The 22,665-nt window shown below is 37.1% G+C and overlaps 1 protein-coding gene and 1 long non-coding RNA gene across 7 annotated transcripts in view; one reads left to right on the top strand and one right to left on the bottom strand.

Annotated features, from left to right (window-relative positions):
• The window catches only part of LOC108728604 (protein Fe65 homolog), a 193,068-nt gene that overhangs the window by 98,893 nt on the left and 71,510 nt on the right, over positions 1-22,665 (bottom strand). The window contains exon 1 of one of the 6 annotated variants that reach the window (XM_018457253.1): positions 11,708-12,202. The exons of the other annotated variants lie outside the window; for them this stretch is intronic. Coding sequence (XP_018312755.1) covers positions 11,708-11,729 — 22 coding nt within the window. The 5' untranslated portion in view covers positions 11,730-12,202. Of the gene's footprint in view, positions 1-11,707; positions 12,203-22,665 lie in introns of those variants that run through there. 6 annotated transcript variants of the gene reach the window in all.
• On the top strand, positions 4,778-6,804 carry LOC108728605 (uncharacterized). Its single transcript, XR_001936896.1, has 3 exons — positions 4,778-4,807; positions 4,948-5,130; positions 6,678-6,804. It is a non-coding gene; the product is annotated as an uncharacterized lncRNA (long non-coding RNA).

Raw genomic sequence — 22,665 nt, 5'->3', positions numbered from 1 at the left:
TTATTTTTTTATTATAATTATGTTCATGTCATATTCCTATAACAATTCAATAGCTTAAACAATTCCAAAATTTATTTTGTATATGTCGAGGACGCGTTGCACGAAATAGCCTCGTAGTTTTCCTAGCAGTCATCGTTTTTCCCGAGCATTCTTTATTCAGTTTCTCGGACACTGTAAATGGAAAGCCCGCAACTTCGCGTATTCGCGCCATTGGACTTTGCGCCACGCTTACAATATATTACAAAACTGTCCCATTGTGCTCCCGGTATGTGCACTGCACTCTCACGCGCATTTCAACCCCGCCGTTTTCCGGTTCTTCCGGTACACCTGAGGTATGCACTTTCCAAGAAACTACCACATGGCCCACTTTAGCGAGACAACATTTCCGCTACGGCCAACTGCTGGTCGCTCTTCCTCGCTTTGATACATAAATGACGCAAAGAACGCCAGCAACGAACGACATTGCATCGAGAGGTAAATCGCGGACTGCTATAAGTGAGAAAAGCGAGGAAAGAATCTCATGTCTCGGACGATGCTCATCGTGGATGCATCTCGAGTGTTACGTTCATTTCGCCTTGCGAGAGGTGGTCTGCATGCGGAGTGGCCCCGACATGAACATGAATGCAACGCCCATCGTCCACGATGCATCGGGCCGGCCCGCCCGATGCATGCATGCATCCGCAGCGTGTAATGCCCGTATTTTACCGCGTGAAGTATCGCGAGGGATGCGTCGGACGATTTACGAGAGTAGGGTGATTTAGAGGCGAGACTACGCGAAAGGACCGGGAACACGACGGTATTCAAGATATTCAAGCGGAGTGAGTAGATGTTCAAATCGCGATTATTATCCGGTAAGCGAGGAAAGAATAAAGAGATTTTCGTTTCTCTCCTAGCGTTATATCCATAGTCTTCAGTATTATTAAATATTTAAAAAAAACAGATAAGACTTAACATATACAGCATTGTATACAGCAAAAGTATTAGGCACTTACAATTTTCTCGTATTTTACGAAAAGTTAAGTATCTCAGCGAAAAGAAATCTCGAAGAGGTTTTAAAGCGTAAAGATATAGGGTTTTAAATCTGCGTTTGAATCTTGTCTACGATATTTTGTTCCTAAGTTACATAAAATCGAAAAATGATATCTTTGCAATATTTTTGTCTTACTTTAAAGCGCTACAGTTCAATAAAATTTAGTTTACTTATAAGAGTATCTTAAAGTAGGCTTCCTAAGCTTTAAAATGCTTTTTGAAAAAAATTTGTACAATAATTTTTCGCAAAGATATCGTATTCTTTATTATGTGAAATTTTATTGTGCAAAAACTTACTTCTTCTAAAATGTTTTTCAATTTCAAAATTAAAAAATATATGGAAAAAAGAACAAAAGGGAAAAAATATTTGTTATAATGTGCTTGATTTGTATAAATTTTTTCAAATTTAAAAAAAAATTTTATTCGATCATCAATTTTAAAAAAGTTTGTACATATCTATATCTTTACGCTTTAAAATGCATGATCGGAAACCTCTCCGAGATTTCTTTTCGCCGAGATATTTAACTTTTCGTAAAATATGAAAAAATTGTAAGTGCCTAATATTTTTGCACAAGGCTGTATTGTCGATTAAAAGTGTCAATCGAAATGAAAGAATAAACAAAAGTGATATCGCGAATGAATCTCGTGTGATAATATCGAAAACCAATATTGTTATTTTTTAGAATAATCAGGCATGGATTTCTTTTGAGAGAAATAAGAAATCCTTTGGGAATTTATATGTAGATATCTTTCTGTTTTACAAGAAGCGCGCGCACGTTTGTTGCGCATAAAGAAATTTAGGTCGACCGTATTTCTTGAATTAAGACCCTCCGACGCAGTAAACCACAAAGCGTCGATGCAGAAATTGCAGCTTTAAACTGTGTAGATGTGAATTCTACAATTTATAATCCTTGTAAATGCAAATATCTATCTGCTAAGAATCGAGTCGGTAATTGATGGTGTTAAAACGACTTAAGTAAACGACGCGATCACCATTTCCTTATGTTGCGCGTTAAATATCTTTGTCTGATAATATGTAAGATAATAAAATATATTTAAAAATTTAAACTACATAGGAATGCTCAACACAGTGCTCAACACAAGGTTGTTGTTCTCCTTATTATACCGTAATAAAATAAATGTCTGAAAGAGCCGCGCTCGAGAATATCATTAAGTAACTTCGAGAGGATCTTAAGCTCTTAATAATTTGAATGGGTTTTAGATAGAAGTTGCTCTCTTGAATTTGGATTTCGAGATGCGATTATATCAAGTACAGACTTATATCATTCTCTCGATGATATAAGTCGACGGACTTATGATAATATTATAATTACGTGGAAGATTAAATATTTCACTGTTAAATATCAAAGGAGCAAACTCAATTCTTTGAGTTAAATAATATTTTACATATTATTTTTCTATGATGTAAATTAATCCATTTCTGTACAGAATTACTTACTTTCAAAGTAAACAATGTCCACATTACCATGTTAAGCGCGAGAATAAACTTCTAGCAACGCTATACGATAAAGAGCGTTACGTCATCCACTACCGAAACCTGAAGCAATGTACTCATCACGATCTTCGCATAACAAAAATTCATCGAGTATTATAATTCGCTCAATCCGTCTGGCTCCGCGATTACATTGAACTCAATACACAGTTTAGAACGCGCGCGAAAAATGATTTTGAGAAAAATTTATATAAATTAATGAACAATGCGGTATTCGGTAAAACTATGGAAAACGTTCGAAATCATCGATGTAAAATTAGTAACAAAATGGGATGAACGGTACGGTGCGGAGGCAATGATCGTAAAACCGAATTTCCACAGTCGTAGCGTCTTTAGCGGAAAATCTAATCACCGTCGAACCGTGCAAACTCGAAATGAAGTTCAACAAGCCGATTTATGTGGGTATACTGGACATATCGAAAGTCTGCTTGATGATTGAATTTTATCACGAGTACATGATGTATCAAGACAAATGTAAGATTATATACACTGAGTCTCGTATACCACATAGGATATGACGATGTGTACGAGACTATGAAACGCGATATCGCTAGATTCGACACGAGCGATTATCCGGCGGACAACGCGTACGGTATGCCTCTCGCGAATAAGAAAGTACCCGGCCTGATGAAGGATGAGAACAGTGCGATAATGACAGAATTCGTTGGACTCAGAGCGAAGATGTACGCGGTGAGGTGTTGATGAAAAAAATGACACTAAAAAAGCAAAAGGTGTAAAGAGTAACGTCGTAGCGCGAACAATAGCATTCGACGATTACACCCGGTGTTTGAACAAAGAGATTGAAATGATTCGTCGTCAATCGTGTATACGATCTAAACTGCACGAGGTATACATACACGATATCCCCGAATCGAAAATCGCTCTGAATCCATAGGACGACAAACGATACGTCGTACCGGATTCGACGGAGACGTTATCGTGAGGGAATTGGCGGATACCTTTGTAATATATGTATCAAATGTTTTATATGTAGTATATATTGCTACTATGTATTACCATCATTGTAATTTACATTTCATGTACTATACGTTTTTTTTTTATATTTATATACGTATTACTATTATTTTTTTATGTGTATTACTATTATTTTAATTTACACTGCATATATGTTTTTACATTTTTTTATATTTTCATATAGTACGTATTTTTTAAATATTGTATCTTTGTACATTTATATATACGTATTCTATCTCTATACATGTTGTTAAAAAAAATTATGTATTTTGTATACTTCAAACGAAGATGAAAGAGATAATAAAAATATTTTATACGTTTATATATTTATATTGATATATTTATTATATGTATAAAAAAAAAATATGAATTAAAATTTTTCAAATGACGTTTTTTTCTATCCACGAATTGTGCGATCCATCGAATCCCAGCCACTTGACGTACACCTTGTCTCCCTTCCTGCGCAGTACTTTCTCCACGAGATACACGTCCGAATGAGTAGCGCGATGCAACTCGTGCTCGTAGAACGCTCCAACGATGGATTTTCCGCGATAGTCCTCGAGTAGATAGATTACAGGATTGATACGCTGCACTTTAACGATCGTAAACACCTCGGTAGTTTAATTTGGCGTGTAACTCTTCTCAAAAATTGTCTTGCCCACGCGTACCGAATCGTTCACTTTGAATTTTGCCGGACCCGCGATCTTTATTGCGCTGTACATCGTATCCAAGAGTCTTTCGGCGATCGCGGAAGTTACGTCAGCGGGTCGCATGCTGATAATGGCTACGTTTACACCGTGCGCTTAATCCGCGACCTATACGATAGGTGTCTTTGTTTAATATACAGGATAAATAAGGACGTCTATTGTATAAACCGCGGCCTAAATGCACGGTGTAAACGTAGCCAGTGCGATGCTTCAGCGCGCTGTAATTTGACACGACACGGCAGCTCGTGTCGGCCCATTTGTAATTGCCGTTGAGCGTAAACATCTTCCACATATCATTCTTGATCGTGCGATTGAACTGTTCGACCACTGACGCTTTCAACGTCGAATACGTGGAATAGTGATTAATGTTGTGAGAACGATGAGTAATGGAACGAGCTATAGAAAGTTAATTTTTTTCAAAAGTTTGGGAACCAACTTCACACGGGTGTATAATTTGACGTTCTATAAATTTAACAGTGTAACAGATTCAGAAAACGAAACGACGGTATTTCGAGGAGCATATGTCGATGGCTTCACTATTCTGGGCAATCGATTGGCTTCGTTGCGTTCTCAAACAACATTGGTAACGTACTAAACGTAATATTACTATCGAAATAGCGCCGCCGCGCGAGTTCGCGCTCGAGACTTCGCAAATATCACGAATCCAGTTCTAGTCCGCGAGCTCATTCTAACGTCGTATATTAAATTCTGGTTGTGTGATAGGCATAGTTCGCGAAGGTGGAGTACGCCGCACATACCGCGAGCTCATTACTGTCGTGCCATGCGTCATGACTGAAAACCACCGTTCTATTTTGTCGTCGTCGTCGCCGCCGCCGTCGCGGCCGTCGGAATAACGATGTCACAACAGGGTCGGTAAACAGCAAGCACGGTTTTCCCAACTTTCAAGTAATTAAGTGCGTCGAAACTTGATTAAGGCTCATAATTGCGTTTTATAAGGAGATCCTGGGACGGCTTTTTGAAAGTATGTTCTCGGTGCGGTTTCTCGACGAGAGCGCGGTCGGATACGTGACCAGATTGACAAGAGCGATGAGCTTAATTATCAATAGAGCTTAATATTTCATATTCGAACAGCTATACATTTGACCCCTACATTAGACTACACAAAAAGAACGATTTTGCTGAAGTATTTAAAAATCTATCCCTCTCGAAGTTCGAATTGCGTTTCGGTACACTTATAAAGTTGTATATGTATATGAATGTACGTATAAAAATACATATATATTTTCTTACTTATGCATTTTCATTACATTTTCGTTATTTTAACCCTTTGAAGCATACATTTTTCTTTACTTAGAATTCAATTGAAATTTGTTACTCGGGGGTTTTTGGGGTCGTTGATTACGAATCTGATAACAGCTTTTTAAAATTCAAAATGGCGGATCCAAGATGGCGGACAAAAAAAGCGAAAAACTGCTTGATTTCAATGAAACTTGGTAGGTACTCGGGGGTTTTCGCTGATTACGAATCTGGTCTCAGATTTTCAAAATTCTAAAAACAACTTTGTCAAAATAATTACATAGAAATTTCAAGTATAATGCTGCAAAAAGTTTTGACATTCTAGCAGCCAATTTGAGCGGCCTATAAAATAGAATAGAATTTATTGCACTACAACATATACAGCCAAGAAGGGGACTTTTGGTTTGCATATAAAACTTAAATTTGAGCGTCCTGTATAATTATTTTGATAGTCCCACAAAATTATTTTCAGATTTGTATCTAGCTAAATTTTTAGATGCTTCAGCAAAACCGTCCTTTGCGTGTACGAAAAGATTTAAATTTAAATATCTAAAGTGTTAAATAAAAGTTTGACGTGAGAGAGAGAGAGAGAGAGAGAGAGAGAGAGAGAGACTGTTAGTTTTCATAAATGTATAATATAACTCAAGCCAGACTTTTAAAATGTAATATTTTGTAGCAATTATTTAAAATCAGAATGTGTAACACAATCTATTCGTGCTTCCTTTTATGTATCACGAAAAAGCGACGCATGCTTCGATTTTCTTTACGCACGAGAAAGCTTAAGCTTGTTAGCTGCCAGTTGCGAAATACTTAATCCTGTACAGTGTATTATCGCGTAACACGTATTCGTGCACATAACGGAGAGAACCCGGTTGTGTTCACGTTATCACCTCGGTGTGATAGAGTCTACGTCGTTCTATATTCGTTCCATTTTATTATCTTTCTCTTTTGTCCTCGTTACTATGACGATACGATGTTCGGAAAAGATATTGAAGTCATTCCCTGCGCAAATGACACTTGCTTGTCGATACACTCGCCGCTATCAATATCGATGTTGCTGATATAAAAATAATGGACGATAAAAATGAACAATGAGAAAAAAAAGATGTTACCGCCAAGTCGCTCGCGATTGCGCCATTTTCGTGATGACATCGTCAGCGTCGGAAGATCCGCTTAGGCGTAATTCGAATTCGCAGATAACGCCAATCAGTCTACGGCCGACAACGCCAATGAGAATTCATCGGCATCGATTTCCGAGCAATTCGCGTCGAGGTATCATCGGACGGCAGATTGGAAGTTGATGATAGAGGGTCGGAAGAGACGAACGATTCGATAAATCGGCCTAGCTTCGGCGACAATTAGCTAATGCACAAAATTGCTTCAGCAACACTGTTACGTGAACGTAACGTTTGCAAGCGGATACTTTATAACGCGGGAACTTATACGTGATGTTTTGACTTGTGTCACATTCAATAAAATTTTGTTTCGCAATAATTTATTGACAATAAATTATTTTGGAGTAAAATAATTTTATTGAATGTGACAGAAGACACTGCACAATAATTTATTGTTCGATAAATTATTATGGAAAAACCTTTTATTATGGATAATCTTTTTTTTCGTGCTTCATTCTTTAAATAATCCGTAATTGGACATTACAAAATATCTTTTAAAATTTTATAATATATTAATATATTGATGTATTATTTTTTTTAGTAGAGGAAACACCACATTTTGAGTGCTTTCTACTAAAGAAAATAATACAACTCTCTATAAGCAATTCCAACTTTTTACACATGCTCGCATTTTTCACGACGAACGAACGGAATTGACTGAAGGTTTGATGATGTACTGCTGGAAGTGACGAGCAAATTGAACAAATTGGCAACCGATATCGATGCAACAATTAGCTAATGCATCGAGAGGCGCGCCAATGCCATTGCAGCAGCGCGATATACGAGTTTTACGAACCGATGGAAGTGAACTCGGGCCGCGAGAAAATTCGCTTTTCCGGATGCCCTCGGTCCAACCCCGCCAATAATTGCGGACTGTAAAGTGCGACCCAACATTTGCCACCCTTGTGGCTAACCTTCACCTTTTCTACACCAAACTCAGAGAAAGATCGTCATTTCTGTTTTCATGTTATTTGTGAGTCTTTTCTCTCTCTCTCTCTCTTTCTCTCTCTCTCTCTCTCTCTTCCTTTTTTTCTCCTTTTTCCTCGGATATTTGCGGCGAAAGACCGACAATCGTTATTTCGAAAGAAAGGAGTAGCGGTTATGAGGATGAAATCCCCGCGTTTTCTCGGAGATTTTTAATGGTTATCGTTTTTTAATGGACCTGCCCTGGTACGTATGGTCGGTAGAAAAGATTACGATGGAAGGAATGCATTGTTGCTTTAATAGCGAGAGAACGAGAATTATTTGGGTGGACTTAAACTATGATAAAAACAACAAAGAAAATACTTTGAATTGTATACTCAACTGATATTCTAACAAAATATAAATATCAGTCTTTCTAACCCCCCTTTCAATTTTTCTATTAAATATTTCAATAAATGTGATCGAGAGAAATGAAAAAATGATCGTACAATTAACTATCTTATGTCAGATGAATATTTTATTATTTAAAACTGATAAATATGTTTTAAAAGTAGCAAGTATGTACATTTTCAATATATGATGAGACCAGTATCATTTTCAGTCGGAAATGCACCTGGATCATCATTGTCATTTTATATTAATTTGCAGAAATTCTAAAATTGCGCAATTTATACGCATCGTTATTCCAGACAGGTGTTATTCCAGTTATTACGCAACATGTGACCGTTTATGCCGGCGCGAATTATTATTTAGAGGTCCGTCGGGTGACATTACATTGTACGTTCAATCACCGAACCGATCTCTTTAAAATGACGCATGTGGCAATACGGCGATATTTATTATCATTAGCCATGCAAGTGAACACGCTTGTTTACGCGCCGATGTACATGTTCGCGGTGCGATGGAGGTCACATCGTCGGTCGTAAAGGTTTAATCGATTCTCGACCGGATCGCGCACACCAAGCACACGCGACGTATATATACAAATCCCAATCTGCGATTTCATCCTTTTTACTATTCAAATAGCGTATTTCGCTCACCTATATTCCATCACACTGCACTGATTTCATATAATCTACTCTCTTTGAAATGGAATCTAAAGAGCGACAAAAAAAGAATGACAACTAACAATAAGCCAGTGTCGAAAAAGAGTGACTCAATTGTCAATTGTTAAAAGTGAGATTTCACTCTTTAGAGTTAGACTCCACTCCAAAGATTTTAGAGAGCAATCCGTATTAAAACGACAGAGCACATCAGTGTATAAAAGTTGAAATCATCCTTTCCGACAGCAAGAAATACACGGAAAGGACAGTTTTGTTAAAGTGTTTCAAATTTAACTAGACACAGAGATTTGAAAATAATTCTGTTGGACCATCAAAATAATTACATAGAGCGTTTAAACTGCTACTAGAATGTCAAAACTTTTTACAATATTGCACGCTTGAGATTCTTATTAATTATTTTAATGATTCGATGAATTTATTTTCAGATTTGTATTTAGCAAAAATTTAAATTTTTAGATACTCTTCAACAAAATTGTTCTTTCCGTGTAGCGTATAAAAAAATTCTTTACTCTCTTAAAAAGAATAAAATTTTTATTGCAGTTTCGGTGAACGACTTTTTAATAAACGATCCTTATCATCCGTGAATCGAATGGCAAACGATTTTTATCGTTCTCGATGTAACGGACAAACGTATGATTCGATTTCGGAATTAGACACGACTGCACTCTCGTCGAAATGCGATCGGTCTTGCCTGGCCATCGTAAATTTTTTATGGGCTTTCGATCGTACCATGTTCGCGATACTTATCGACCGTGGCCTGTGATTTCACCCCTCTCGTTATTCGTGCGGCGTACTTGACCTGCCGTTCCCATCACGTCACGCTAATCGACCGCACAGTTACGTAAAAATCTTCCCACGATTTTATACATTCCCGCTGATATGTTATTATTCGAAAATCAAACAATTTCCCGACGGACAGCACAACGTTCTGCAACAACGCTATTTTTTCTTCTTCTAGTTTCCAATTAGTCACCACCAAGCAATTACTTCTGGCTCTTAGTCATCATCGATCGAAGTTACTCATGCGATAATACATAAGATAAAATATTAACAGTTGTAAGCCCTCTCGCATATTCAATTTTGAGTTCCTTAATTAAAATTTTTCGCAATAAATTTATTTACAGTTTTTCAGCACATTAATATCTCTCTAATATGATATCGGATTGAAGATCAAATTATTAAAAATTGCTTGTTAATTTAAATTTAATTTGTGATATTATTACAGTAGTTTAATTGCGTTTATAAGTCCGGAAAACTAATTCGGAGCGCAGTTCGAATGACTACAAATATGGTATGTATGCATGTACATATATAATATATACAGTGTGTCCCGTAAAAACTCAAAATGATCTCAGGAATTTTCCCTTAAGCGTTCGGGTCTTTATGGGACACCTTGTATATATATATATATATATAATTCACATTGAATTATACATATATATATAAAATTCTCTCACATTGAATTATTTAAACATTAAAGATCCAACTTCGACCATTAGAGGCTTTAAAATTCTTACTTGTTTTGTGTATTGACATATACGGTCTTAATAAATCATTTATTATTCTTAATTAAAATCTTAAGAATCATAAAAAATAATGATTAAGAGCAACAAAACACGTTAAAGAAATGAGTTATTGTGAACGATAATATAAAATTTGAGAAATATAAGTCAGCGATATAAAATTTTTTAAAAGTTAATCTTTCGGCTTATATAAATTCCTTGCTCCTCAAAAATATAAGACAACCAAATCTCATCGCAGGATCAAAGCGTCACGATGCGGAATGAAACTTTGGGTGCAATTGCACCCTTCTCACCATTCGTTAGACTATCTGACTAACCGGTCGGTTGTTCTGTCACGTCACTCCGATTTCGCGTGATCGAACGCGTGCAATGAGCTGTACTTTCGTCACGCAACCAAAGTTTTTTTCGTACAATTTTGTTGTGCGCGTTGTAATCGATGACATACCCCCTACATTGTGTAGTGTGCAAAGAATGAACTGACACGGAGACCTTTCGCATATTGCGAAAGGTAGAAATGTACGGCAACGTGATTGACTGATTGAACGAGCGAAATAATTCATTATATACAGTGAAAAATCAATTTTGCTGAAGAATCTAAAAATTTGGCTAGATACAGATCTGAAAATAATTTTGTTGGACTATCAAAATAATTTTGCAGAAATTTTAAGCATAATGAGCAATGTTGCAAAATGTTTTGATATTCTAACAACTAATTTTGTCATCCTACCTAATTGTTTCGATGATCCAGCAAAATTATTTTTCAGATCTATATATATTTAGCTAAATTTTTAAATTCTTCAGCAAAATTGCTCTTTCAGTGTATACACAAAAATTAAGGTGTTATTGAGGCATATATAAGTCCGAGGAGAACTGCAGGAGTAATTTTCATTACGACGATTGTTCGACCATCTGTTGACCTTGTTGAATAAGAGACGTAATCTTACTCGAAAAATTGACTTCTTAATCTGAATATGATGGGAAACACATAATACAGGTGCGACTAATTTCACGAGGGGCACTACTATCTGCTAATCTAAACGTATATCGGAGGATGGAAAGAAGAAAGAATCTGAACACGTTTCACTTATGAGTAAGACATACGTATTTAAGAGTATTTGATATATGATGAATATTAATCAAGATGAAATTAGTCAATATTTATAACTCTGACTATAATCATTTTAATAAAGGCTGTAAAATTCCTCACAAAAATCTAATACTGGCTAATTTATTACTAAAAGACAGTAATTAATTACTTATTTGGACAATAGTGCTTTTGACACTATTGCTTAAAATAAGTAATTAATTATTGTCATTCATTAGTATTAAATTAGTCAGCAGTATTAGATTTCTACAAGAGATTCAAATAGCTATCCTCAAAAATCGACTCTATTAAAGCTAATTAATAGTGTCTTAAATATTATATTAACTATATAAACACATATTTTATACAGATGACACGTCCCATAAAGTTGGCCGTCTCATAAAGTTGTGGAACGTGCTCAGGAAGGGTGACGACGACGGGGGACATATAACTTACGATTCGCTCCGTGGAGGACCATCGTGGCCGCGTTCTACACAACTATAAAAGTGTCTTCGATGCCACCCACCGGTTAGGTACCTCTAGTGCGCGCGAGCCCGAAAACGACGCGCGAGAGATGCCTTGCACTACCCCCCCGTGCGAGCGCGCGCGCGAGATTAGCTCATTCTTTCGCAAACGAGCACGATTCGGGGTACGGGGGAGGCGAGAGTTTTCAAGATGGTACGGGATTTCGAGTTCAGCACGAATGACGCATCACCATATGACGCGAGAAACGCGATCGCCGATATATCTCCTGCGACAGACGACTCGTCGGGGGAGATGCGTTGATCGCGCAATTTGATCTTCTCGTTCTATCTCTCTAACTCATCTTATCGGAAATAACTACAGGAAGTTATCGAGCCCGAGAGTTCGCGGAAAACGTCAGAAACGATTATTAAAACGAGGTTTTTCGAGGTCACGAGCGGACAAATAGCACCCCGAGACGTTGGGGCGTCGCGGTCGTCGCAGTGTGACTGGCGAGACTCGCGATCACCCCCTTCTCCGTTCGCGCGCATCGCGATCCCCTCTACTCTCTCTTTCACCCCCCAGCACCCTCTCTCTCACGTCACTCGGCTACCCCTCTCCACATCCCTCTCTGCATGTTTGCTGCTATCTCTTTCTCTCCTTCGTTCCATCAGTGACTCCACTAGCATCCATATATCGTCTTTTCTTTCCTATCATATTTTTTGTCTCTATCTATCTCACCCCTTGCGTCATGTATCCTCGCTCCTTCTTCATCCCTTGAGATTTCTCTCTGTGCCTTTCTCTCTCTTTCACTCCTTTTCTCTCTCACTCTTCCTTCTTACTTGGTCGTTCTATCTACCCCTATTTCTTTCTCTCTGTCGCACCCTCGCTTCTCCCTACTCACCTTGTCGCGCGCGTCTCTTTCTCTCAGTAACCCTCCAGATACTGGCCAAGCTGGTCACGTGAACGCCAGCTCGGCCAATCGTGCGCCGAATGACGTCATCCGCGTGGACTCTCTCGCACGTTCGAGAAAGAAGTTGCGGGCGTAAGGGTGCATTTGCGGACTCCGGGGGGAGATGTGCTTCGCACGGAGTAGGGATGGATGGCCGGTTCAATCTATGGACGACGTGTGATGCAACGGCGGGACGGACGATCCTCAGGATCTTGCGGAAAGGATTAAGGCACTATCGCGCCAGTTTGTTAGCAGCAATTTTGCCTCAACCGTCTCTTTCTCTCGAAAACATCGAGAGATACATGGCGGAACTCTTAAAATATTATAACGTATTAAAACTTTTTGTGCGAAATTATATTAATCTAGTTGATATCCGTTGGATTTTTAAATAGATTTTTATATGCTTTATATACATTCGACTTAACAAGAAAGTTTATAATAAAAAAATAAAATGTGCGCAAATAAAATTGGCGATTGAACATTTAATTTAAAACCTATTCTACTCTCCACTCATTTTCTCTCCACTTTTATTTTACAAACAATCCGCGTTCAATTTACATCAGTTTGTTTTAGTATTTATTCTCTGTTTTATATTTACACGTTGTTACGTCCATTATATGCCCGGAATTTATTGAAACTGTAAATTCACGAGAGAGTTATTTTTTATCTAATATACGTTGTTCTTAATTAACTGTATCTGATCCATTAATCCTGCAACGACAAAGTTTCTCGATGCAGATAGAAGCTATTATGTTCGCAAGAAAAGTCTGTGTGCCTGTCTGAAAGAAAAAAAATCCTCGATGTTAGTCGCAGATTTTTTCTCAGGCCAGGACACTTCATGGCGTATCTGTACTATGAAACTGGAGGCAACCTACGATCATAAATTGCGTAGCACCGAGAACAGCTCATACCGAGGCCCATTTTTCTTTCGGCCAGAAAATGGGTTAACCGAAAACCTTCCTGTTTGTATTCCGCGCTCGAGTTGGGCCCCCTTTTTTTTTCTCTTCGCAGACATTACGAGGTCGTCGTCACCGAAATGAAATTCCGCACCGCATAGCCGGATGATGCACACCGGAGAAGACTGCTAACGTGTTAAATCAACATTACATACGGTTCTCATAAAAGCATGGTTCCCCCGTCAGGAAAATCTCATCAGGATAATCAATCGACTAAAAACTTGTCATTAACACTCCACTAATACAATGTTGGTATTATAGATTTAATGTATTCATTATAATTACGTGATCAATTTGTGAATCTTGTCAAGCTTGGAGTTCGCATTACGTTTTAACTCTCATGAATACCAAGATAATCGCGCATGCAACAAAATATATGAACGTTCGTTATCCACTTATAAACGATATATGATAACTTATATATGAGTCATTAACGTTTCGATGATTTATATTGAATAAACTAGACGATTATTCATAAATGAGTCATTTTCACATTCTTTTACGTGCAAAAGTGAAGCTAAAAGAACAGAAGAATAAAAGAAAGAAAGAGAGGAAGGAGGAAGTATATAAGGCGTTTAACATTACTGAACATTCATTTTAAGAACAAAAAATCCTCTTTGGTGGTAAAAAGACTCTCGCACGACTTTGCCGTTACTACGATCGGACGCTGCCAGATGTGGATTTACTAGGAAAGTTTTATGCACACCGACAGAGAAGGAAAAAAAAAGGAAAATGGAGAAGTCAGTCGTAAATCTTGTGCCTCGTAAAATTTTCCATTCGTCTTTTATTTGCATTTCGCCGCAACTTTAGCCCGGGAAAGACGATCGTAATTTATCCTTTCTTATGCACGTGTAAGAAATAATGCGAGTTAATTTGTGTACATATTTATTGATTTGGTTTCGTTAAATCCCGTTAACGTGGTCTAAAAGCTTTAAAAAAAATTTCAAGCTTTGATGACTGGTTGGAAAGAATATATTTAACGTGTATATGTTACGAGCAAAGTGCACAAGTGGTCAATGTCGACGCGATTGGGTTGGACAATGTTGACAATGCTCGGGCAATGTCGACACTGTCTACTTGCGGAATTTGCCCATAACATATGTATCTTGATTCGAAAACGTATAAATAAATATCTAGAAAACCGAAATTTATTCACTCCGCTTGGCATAATCGATGCAATGAAGTGTAGAGTAGCAGCAAATCTCGTCTCTGTTCTGGTGAATTAAATCCGGCGCACCCCAAATTTGCAAATAATTAACCGGTATTTGCAGATGAATTGCGCTTATAATTAGAAAGCAATTATCGAATATGAACTGTGTCCGGATTAGCACGCATTTCGAATACTTCATATGATTGAATCTAATTAATCTATAATAACTCACACACATTATTATAGAAGAAAAAAGTTTTATCGCGCGCGCGCGGCCAATGATGTGATTTAATCCACGTGATACAATGCTAAGTAATAAAAAGTCTAAAGCTGCGTTCGAGAAGTGGCGCTATTTGTGTCATTCTATTTTTATTGTTCATTAAATGTAAAACGAAGATAAAATAGCACAAGTAGCGCGCTAATAGCGTCTACTCGAACGCATTTTAACTGTAATTTCAGAGCCATCTAAGCAATTTAGAGCGAAGCGTTCCATCACTTAGAGATTCTAAACATTAAATGTCCATTATAGAGTTAATTTAGAATCGCAATCGGAGAAAGAATTTCACTAATTGGCCAATAAAAAAAACTGCTTCAAAGCATTTGTAGCATCAAGTGGACCATAGCCTAGTTCTTCTCTAAAATAACGCTTTTAAAAATCTTGATCCAGACGATGCAATTTGCAACCACTTATTTTTAGATCGATCGATGCTCACCCACGAATTCGTCTTTGAACGAGAGCTTTTAGGACATCAAATTTTAATCTCAATTTTGTGCATCATCAAAATTCTCGCTGACCGGAAAAATATAATCCTTTTCAAACGCGACACGCGAGCAAAGCCATAAATCAAGTCAGGTGCAATAATTGAAACGCAGGCGCGAGCAGCCATCAAAAAACAGTGGCTCGATTCCCTCTCGCGAGAAATTCTCGTTTTTTTTTCGTCCATTTTAGTCGTTTTTTTTTAACGTCGACATGAACACGCGACTGTCAGATGATTCGAATCACGCGAGCATCCGCGATTTTCCATCGAGCATCCAGTAACCTCGCGAACGAGGGAATGGGATAAAAATTTACGACAAAAGGGGAAATAGCGTCAGGGGATATGGTTGGTAGGACAGTAAAAAACGTAATTAGTGATAAATTCTGTGTTTGATAACTTATATCACGTGATGAAAATCGAGAATCCTTCTCCGCGCGCGCGCGGGATCCGCGGGATCGAGGACTTTATTGGAAGCTATTTGCAGTTTGTTCAATTTCTATCGCGCTGAATATCATATTCTTTCATTAAGTTATTCTACCACACGCAATAATATTTTGATATTAAAGCGGAATGTATTATTTCGTGATATGCATACGAAGAAATAAATCAAAACCTGCAAAAGTCAGAAGAATAAAAGAATTATTTTTCATTAGAAACATTTATGGAACAGTTATATGTAAAATAAATTTAATTAATTTAATTAATTAAATCATTCTAAATGTGCGTGCAAAATGTTCTTCCATGTCAATTAAAGTGCATTTTAATGGAAAATCAAATGTGACTTTTTTCTGAAAGTATTAACCTTGCAATAAAACGACTAACGTGACGAATATATCCCCATGCGTAATGAATTTAAAGATGGATTATGGAAATACAATGTACTGACAAATTTTTAACGATCACGACGATTGCCCGCAGTCGTTATAAATGAGATAAGCGCGTTAAACGCAATGCGTGGACCGCGCTGTAATGCAGAGAGCACGAGCATTATGTCGTACATTATTCCGTATATTATTGTCCGTGCCACGCCAATGAAAACCGGTACCTAATGACCCGCACAAATCACTGGTCCAGCATTGTCATGCGACTACAAACTACACGCGTGCGGGTGACAGCACGACGAAAAAGTCCTCTGTTTGTTCATGAACTTGTCGGCAAGCCGATTGTTGAGCCCACCGCATGTGATGCAATTAATAATTACAATAATACAATTCGCTCCAAATTTGCGTCCTATTTCGGCGACGTATAATTAATATATTATAAACTTAAAGAATTGAAATGTGGAAAGATACACAACAGTTAATATACTTATAAAAGAACAGTTTTGTGTTAAGATATAAATATACATTATTATTTTACAGCACTTTGTAGTGTCTTGTTAGCAAATAGCTATAAATACTTCAAAAAACGGCAGATGGCAGAGATATTCAGCTCTATGTCAGCTACGTGAAAATATAACTGCTTCATCGCAATCATTTTCCATTTTGTTTTTTGGGTAAAACGGTGAAAAAACGGTGTAAATAAAAACATTAATTAATTTAATGAGATTGTATATTTCTATGCTCCTTCCTAATTTCACGAAGAACAAAGGAATTCATAATTATACGTCTGCTAAATTATACGTACAAAAGAAACGTAGAATCATAAAAATCATAAGTTTCGTTGTCTCGCACTGTATAGAATTTGAAAACGAAATTACATTGAAAACGCGAAATAATATAAATGTTGCACAAGAGCATACACTGAAAAAATAAATTTCGCGTTTCTTATATGAATGACTGTCCCAAAAGAAAATAAAACGTGGATGGTGTGTGAATGGAGCCAGGTCTTAACAGAGCAAACGAGACCGGCTCGTTTCACGGCATTTTTGTTCTTTTCACGTAGTTTATATATTTGGGGAGAAAAATCGCGACCTCAACTTTTTTCACCGTTTTACCCAAAAAACAAAATGGAAAATGATTGCGATGAAGCAGTTATATTTTCACGTAGCTGACATAGAGCTGAATATCTCTGCCATCTGCCGTTTTTTGAAGTATTTATAGCTATTTGCTAACAAGACACTACAAAGTGCTGTAAAATAATAATGTATATTTATATCTTAACACATTACGTAACGTTATTAACATATTACGTAATTTTTTCTATTCCAGTAATGGGAAATTAATTTGTGGAAATTCTGATGACAAATTAATTAATATTACGAAAAAGCCATCACCGCGGGGCACTTCATATAATATTTTGAACAAGTGCATAATGACGTATATAACGCAACTCGCAAAAACTCGCGGGATTGCATTTGAAATCGCTCAATATCCCCGCCTCTCGCCAAGCCAATTTCATTAAAATTTCGACGTCATCTGCTTCAAGTAATTACCGAGGAGTCGTTCTTCGCGGCGCGGCGCTGCATCGTCGAAATGGAAAGAAAGAGCGGGATGCGGAGTACAAGAACAAAAAAAATTAGGTTGCTGCAGGAAGCAGGCAGCAGGAGGGTGGATCCGGTATAAATCGACCTGCAGCGCAGCGCTCGTAATTGCGTTCGGCGACGACGACGGCAGCGTCGCTTTTAATTAATGCGACACACTTTTTTCCCCATCACTGAAAAGTGCCACATTCTCGTAATCCACACCATGGCCGTCCCACAGAGTCCGCGTGAAAACGTGCGATGGGGGGGTTCGTTAAATAAATGGAGAAAAAAATCCGCCATGTCGTGAACTACGCGCACTTCCGTTTATTCTGATTTCGTGTGGCACGGATTAACGGAGTGAATGTGATCATAGAGTGTAACGAGCGTGTTGAGTATGGCAGTGTATGATTTCAGCACCGCATATAATTGAGATGCATCGGTGACTGGCGCTAAAATTAACTTATATAAAAATTTAGATCCTTTTAACATAAAACGTGTTTATTGTGTCATTTTTTGTGTAATAGCGAATTCGATTGGATGCACTCAGTGCGCACTAGTGCACATTAAAGCCGTTATACACGAAATAATACGTAAAGATATGTTTATAAATAAACATAGAAATCGATTAAATCGTGAAATACTCAATACATTTTATTATACTATTAGGTAAAATATGTATTTCATAATTCGAAATATTTGCATTTCATTTTTTACTCAAATAAATCAGTGTACAACGGCTTTAATATGCACCGGTGCGCACTATAATACTTCCAATCGAATTCGCCATAAGTTTCGTGTAATTTTTATGTAAAGAGATAATCTAAATCTTTAAGGTGTTCGTGTAAATTCTTTTTATCTATACATTATTGATAACACAATACATATATTCACTAAGAGAATAAGTTTGAACACTAGGGACGGGAACGCGAAGAGGGCGGTCAACCCTCTGAGTACGAGGGATGGTCTGCCGTGCCCTGCGGTAATTTCCGTCCTCGAATTGAAATGTTATTACGTTAGCGACACGTTCCGGTATTCCTCTCGTCCTCTCTCATTGCCTTTATTTTCTGCCTACTAGCTTTTTCTTGTAAATGTGATTTGAGGCGAACGAGCGCATAAGGGAAATAAGAAAGAAAAGAGGCTCAAAAAAGAGAAAGTAAAAACGCAATAAAATATATTCTGGAGGAAACAAGATTATTCTTTTGCGGGAAAGAAAGATAAAATTATAAATAATAAAAAAGAGATGAATTAAATAATATATTAACTTGTTTTCATATTTCCTAAAATGTTTAATAAACGAATCTAACGTAACAAAAAGGAATTTCAATCAACAAAGGAATACAATAAAGTAGAGAACAGGTGCAAGAGGAGCTTGATACAATCTATAACCTAATTCGTTTCTGAGGGGGAAGAAAACAGGGAAAACGGAGCGAAACGCCGAGTCGTTAATCCCAACATGCAGTTCCTGCGAAGCGAGTTCCGCGCGGGAAACGACAGTCCTATATGGAATCGAATTAAATCCTGGGATATACGATTTTCAGTGAACATATCTCCGACTCCGTGAATCGCCGGAGATCCGCTCGAGATTTCCCGGCGTGAGTTGCATGCAATCGGAAAAAAGGAGCCCGACGAGTCCTCCGCCTCTTTCGACATAATTTATGTACGAACCTCCGTGCGCCTTTGTGGTCCATAAGATGCACAGCAAATTATTCGCGAAATGACTTAAGTTTAATTTACGGTTTAATGAATAAAATATAATAATTATAATTTAATAAATAATATAACCATAATATAACATTTCGACATTCTGAAAATTAATACACGGAGAGAATTTTCTTTTAAAATTTCCCCTGAAAATATGGTAGTTGTGGTACAATACAATATTTTAAAGATTTTTACCATGCACTTCAATAAAATTGATTAAACTTATTTTATACTTTACTGTAGTTTTATTAATGAATAAGAGAGATTTACATTAAAATTCTTCGAAATACAATGTTGTCCCACGACTGTCATATTTTCATTCTAAGAAAAAATTCTCTTCGTGTAGAAATTGGAAATTTTAATACGAAAATATCGAGATTACGAGATAATTTCCGATTTGCAAATAATCAATTTTCGCCAATGATATTACGTACTTTGAGCGACCAATCTGTATGAAAATCATGTTAGCTGCGAATTGTATAACAATTTGCATCGGATTAGGCAGGTGCGTCGTAAAGCTATATTTACGAGTTCAACGATCTCGCATTCCGACGAGTTTCCCTGACCGCAACCAACGAGGGAGCTCCGTCGAAAATCCTAAAGTTTGATTTCCACAATCGCAGTCTGTATAATTTATCCGACTTTCTACTGAACAATCCCCAGTACATTCGGGACACATTTTATCTTATTTGACGTTCGTACTTTTTCCACCCTATTTTTTATTATCAACAAGATCTTGTGAGTGACACCTTGAAGCCGACATCCCCGCGTCGTCAGAAGAAAAGAAATAGAAAAGAAAACCTGAGTCTCCCGTGCTGCATTCTGGTGTCTTGAAAACAGGAACATTCCGGTGGTTTAATGCCGACAGTGTCGTCCATCCCCCATGCAAGGAGACGGTTCGATGTTACTATCCCTGTTCCCCTTTTCTTTTTCCAGAAGTGAGATGGAGAGAGTCAGAGGGAAAGAAAGCGAAAAGAGAAGAGAAATTGAAGCGCGAAGGTAACCATTCCGGATAGCGATGTTCTTTTGCTATGAGGGGGAAAAGGGTAGAGGTAAAAGACGACACAGGTACAGGGGAGATCTCGTGACTTTTATTGCATCCGACCGTGTTAATCCCGAATACCCATAAATTCATCCAGTAGGAATTGCTTCTTAACCTCGTCGGTATTGCACTGAGTTCCTCCTGTCGAAGTCTTAATTAACATACACGATCTTTCTTTATTACCGAAGGAGAGATTTCTGTATCACGAGAATTACACATAAGTATTACAATTAAATTAAATGTCGCAAGATTCTGATTTATATACACGAGAAAAAGTGAATCATTATATTTCTATGCAACGTGAATTATTGATAAAATTTAAGTTGTACAGAAATGATATCGAATACATTTTTTGTACGATTAAGGCCGTGTTCTACACATATTTCGATAGATCAGTACTGAAAATCTATTCATGTTATACTATAAAATTTTAGTACTCTGGCAGGATATATTGGAACACGGCCTAACTAGTCTGTAAAATAATTCCGTATTTTGGAATGAGCGCAAAAAGAAGGAAAATAATTTACCGCGACAATTCGTAGGATGATAACGAAAAATCTTTCTTCATTACCGAATCCGAGTTCACAAGTCGATTTGAAGTCGATTGATTTTTAGGACCGTTTGATTTGATATCTACACTGAAAGAAAAGATTGGCTGCTGCAGCAAATTAGATGGTAAAAATATAGCACAGCATTTTTAATTGGCTGCAGCCAGTAAATATGCCATATTTTACCATCTAATTTGTTGCAGCAGTCAAACTTTTTTTTCAGTGTACTAGATTTTCTATTGATTTTCGAAAGAAGATCGATGTTTTATCGATGCAGCATTGATAACACGTCGATCTTCTCAATGCAGCGTTGATAAAATGCTGATCTTCTTCAAAATCTTCTTAGAAAATGTAATCGATATCAAATCAAACGATCCGAAAAATCAATCAATATCGATTTGGTTTCGACTTATGAACCAGGGAAAAAGATTTCTGTGTACCATGAATTGGATGTAAATATTGTAATTAAATCAAACGGTATGTCGCGTCGCAAGATTTTGATTTATACACGACAAAAAATGGACCACTAAATTTATGTGCAACATAAATCATTTAAAAAATTGAAACATTGAATTGTACAGAAATGATTGAATATATTTTTCTACTGTACAATAAAGTCTGTTAAATTATTCCATATTCCGTCACAAGTGCAAGAAAAAAGAAAATAATTTACCGCGACAATTTATAGGATAGCAATGAGAGGTCGACGGAAAACCGAAGGGAAAAAGCAAACTTTTAATCAGTCGGTCTCCCTATTATCTCGGCAACCATTCCAATTCTTCGAGGTTTCAGTCTTTCCCATCCACCCACTTCTCTCGTCTCGCTGCCAGGATGGTACACCCACCAAATTACATCGTCGCTAATCCCCTTCCAGTGGCATTAATTAGCTCTTGATTCCTCCGCCATCGATCTCACGACAACTCGGTAATTTGATTCTCGCTTGCGACGCGATTTGAAACATGCAAGCTACGTTAATATGTGCGACATGTCGGAAACCTCACCTGGATCAAAGAACGGATTAATATAAACATCGAGGATGTACCTACATACGTATGTATGATAGAATATAGATTACGTTGATGAAATCAACGTTCATCTAAAATGTCGATTCCGCCATCCGTTACATCCATAACTGTTACAGCTATCTTGTTTGCATATGGTTATACAAAACGAAATTATCGCCTGTTCCTCATTCGAGTTTACTGAATTTAGGAAATACTGATATACATATTGTATGTTCTAATTTTAATTTAATTTAATATTAAAAATACTTATTTTTGATAATCAATTCTATATAATACTAATAAAAAAACATACATAAATGAAAAATTCCATATTCGGTCAAAGTGGTTCTTCATGTCTAATAATATTCTTGTGAATTTATACAATTTCCAACTTCAATTAATTGTGCATCGATTATTTGTCGATCTTGAAATAATCT

Source organism: Mycetomoellerius zeteki, unplaced genomic scaffold, assembly GCF_001594055.1.
Source record: "Mycetomoellerius zeteki isolate Tzet28-1 unplaced genomic scaffold, Tzet1.0 scaffold62, whole genome shotgun sequence".
NCBI lineage: Eukaryota > Metazoa > Arthropoda > Insecta > Hymenoptera > Formicidae > Mycetomoellerius > Mycetomoellerius zeteki.
This window is presented reverse-complemented; position numbering and strand designations above follow the sequence as displayed.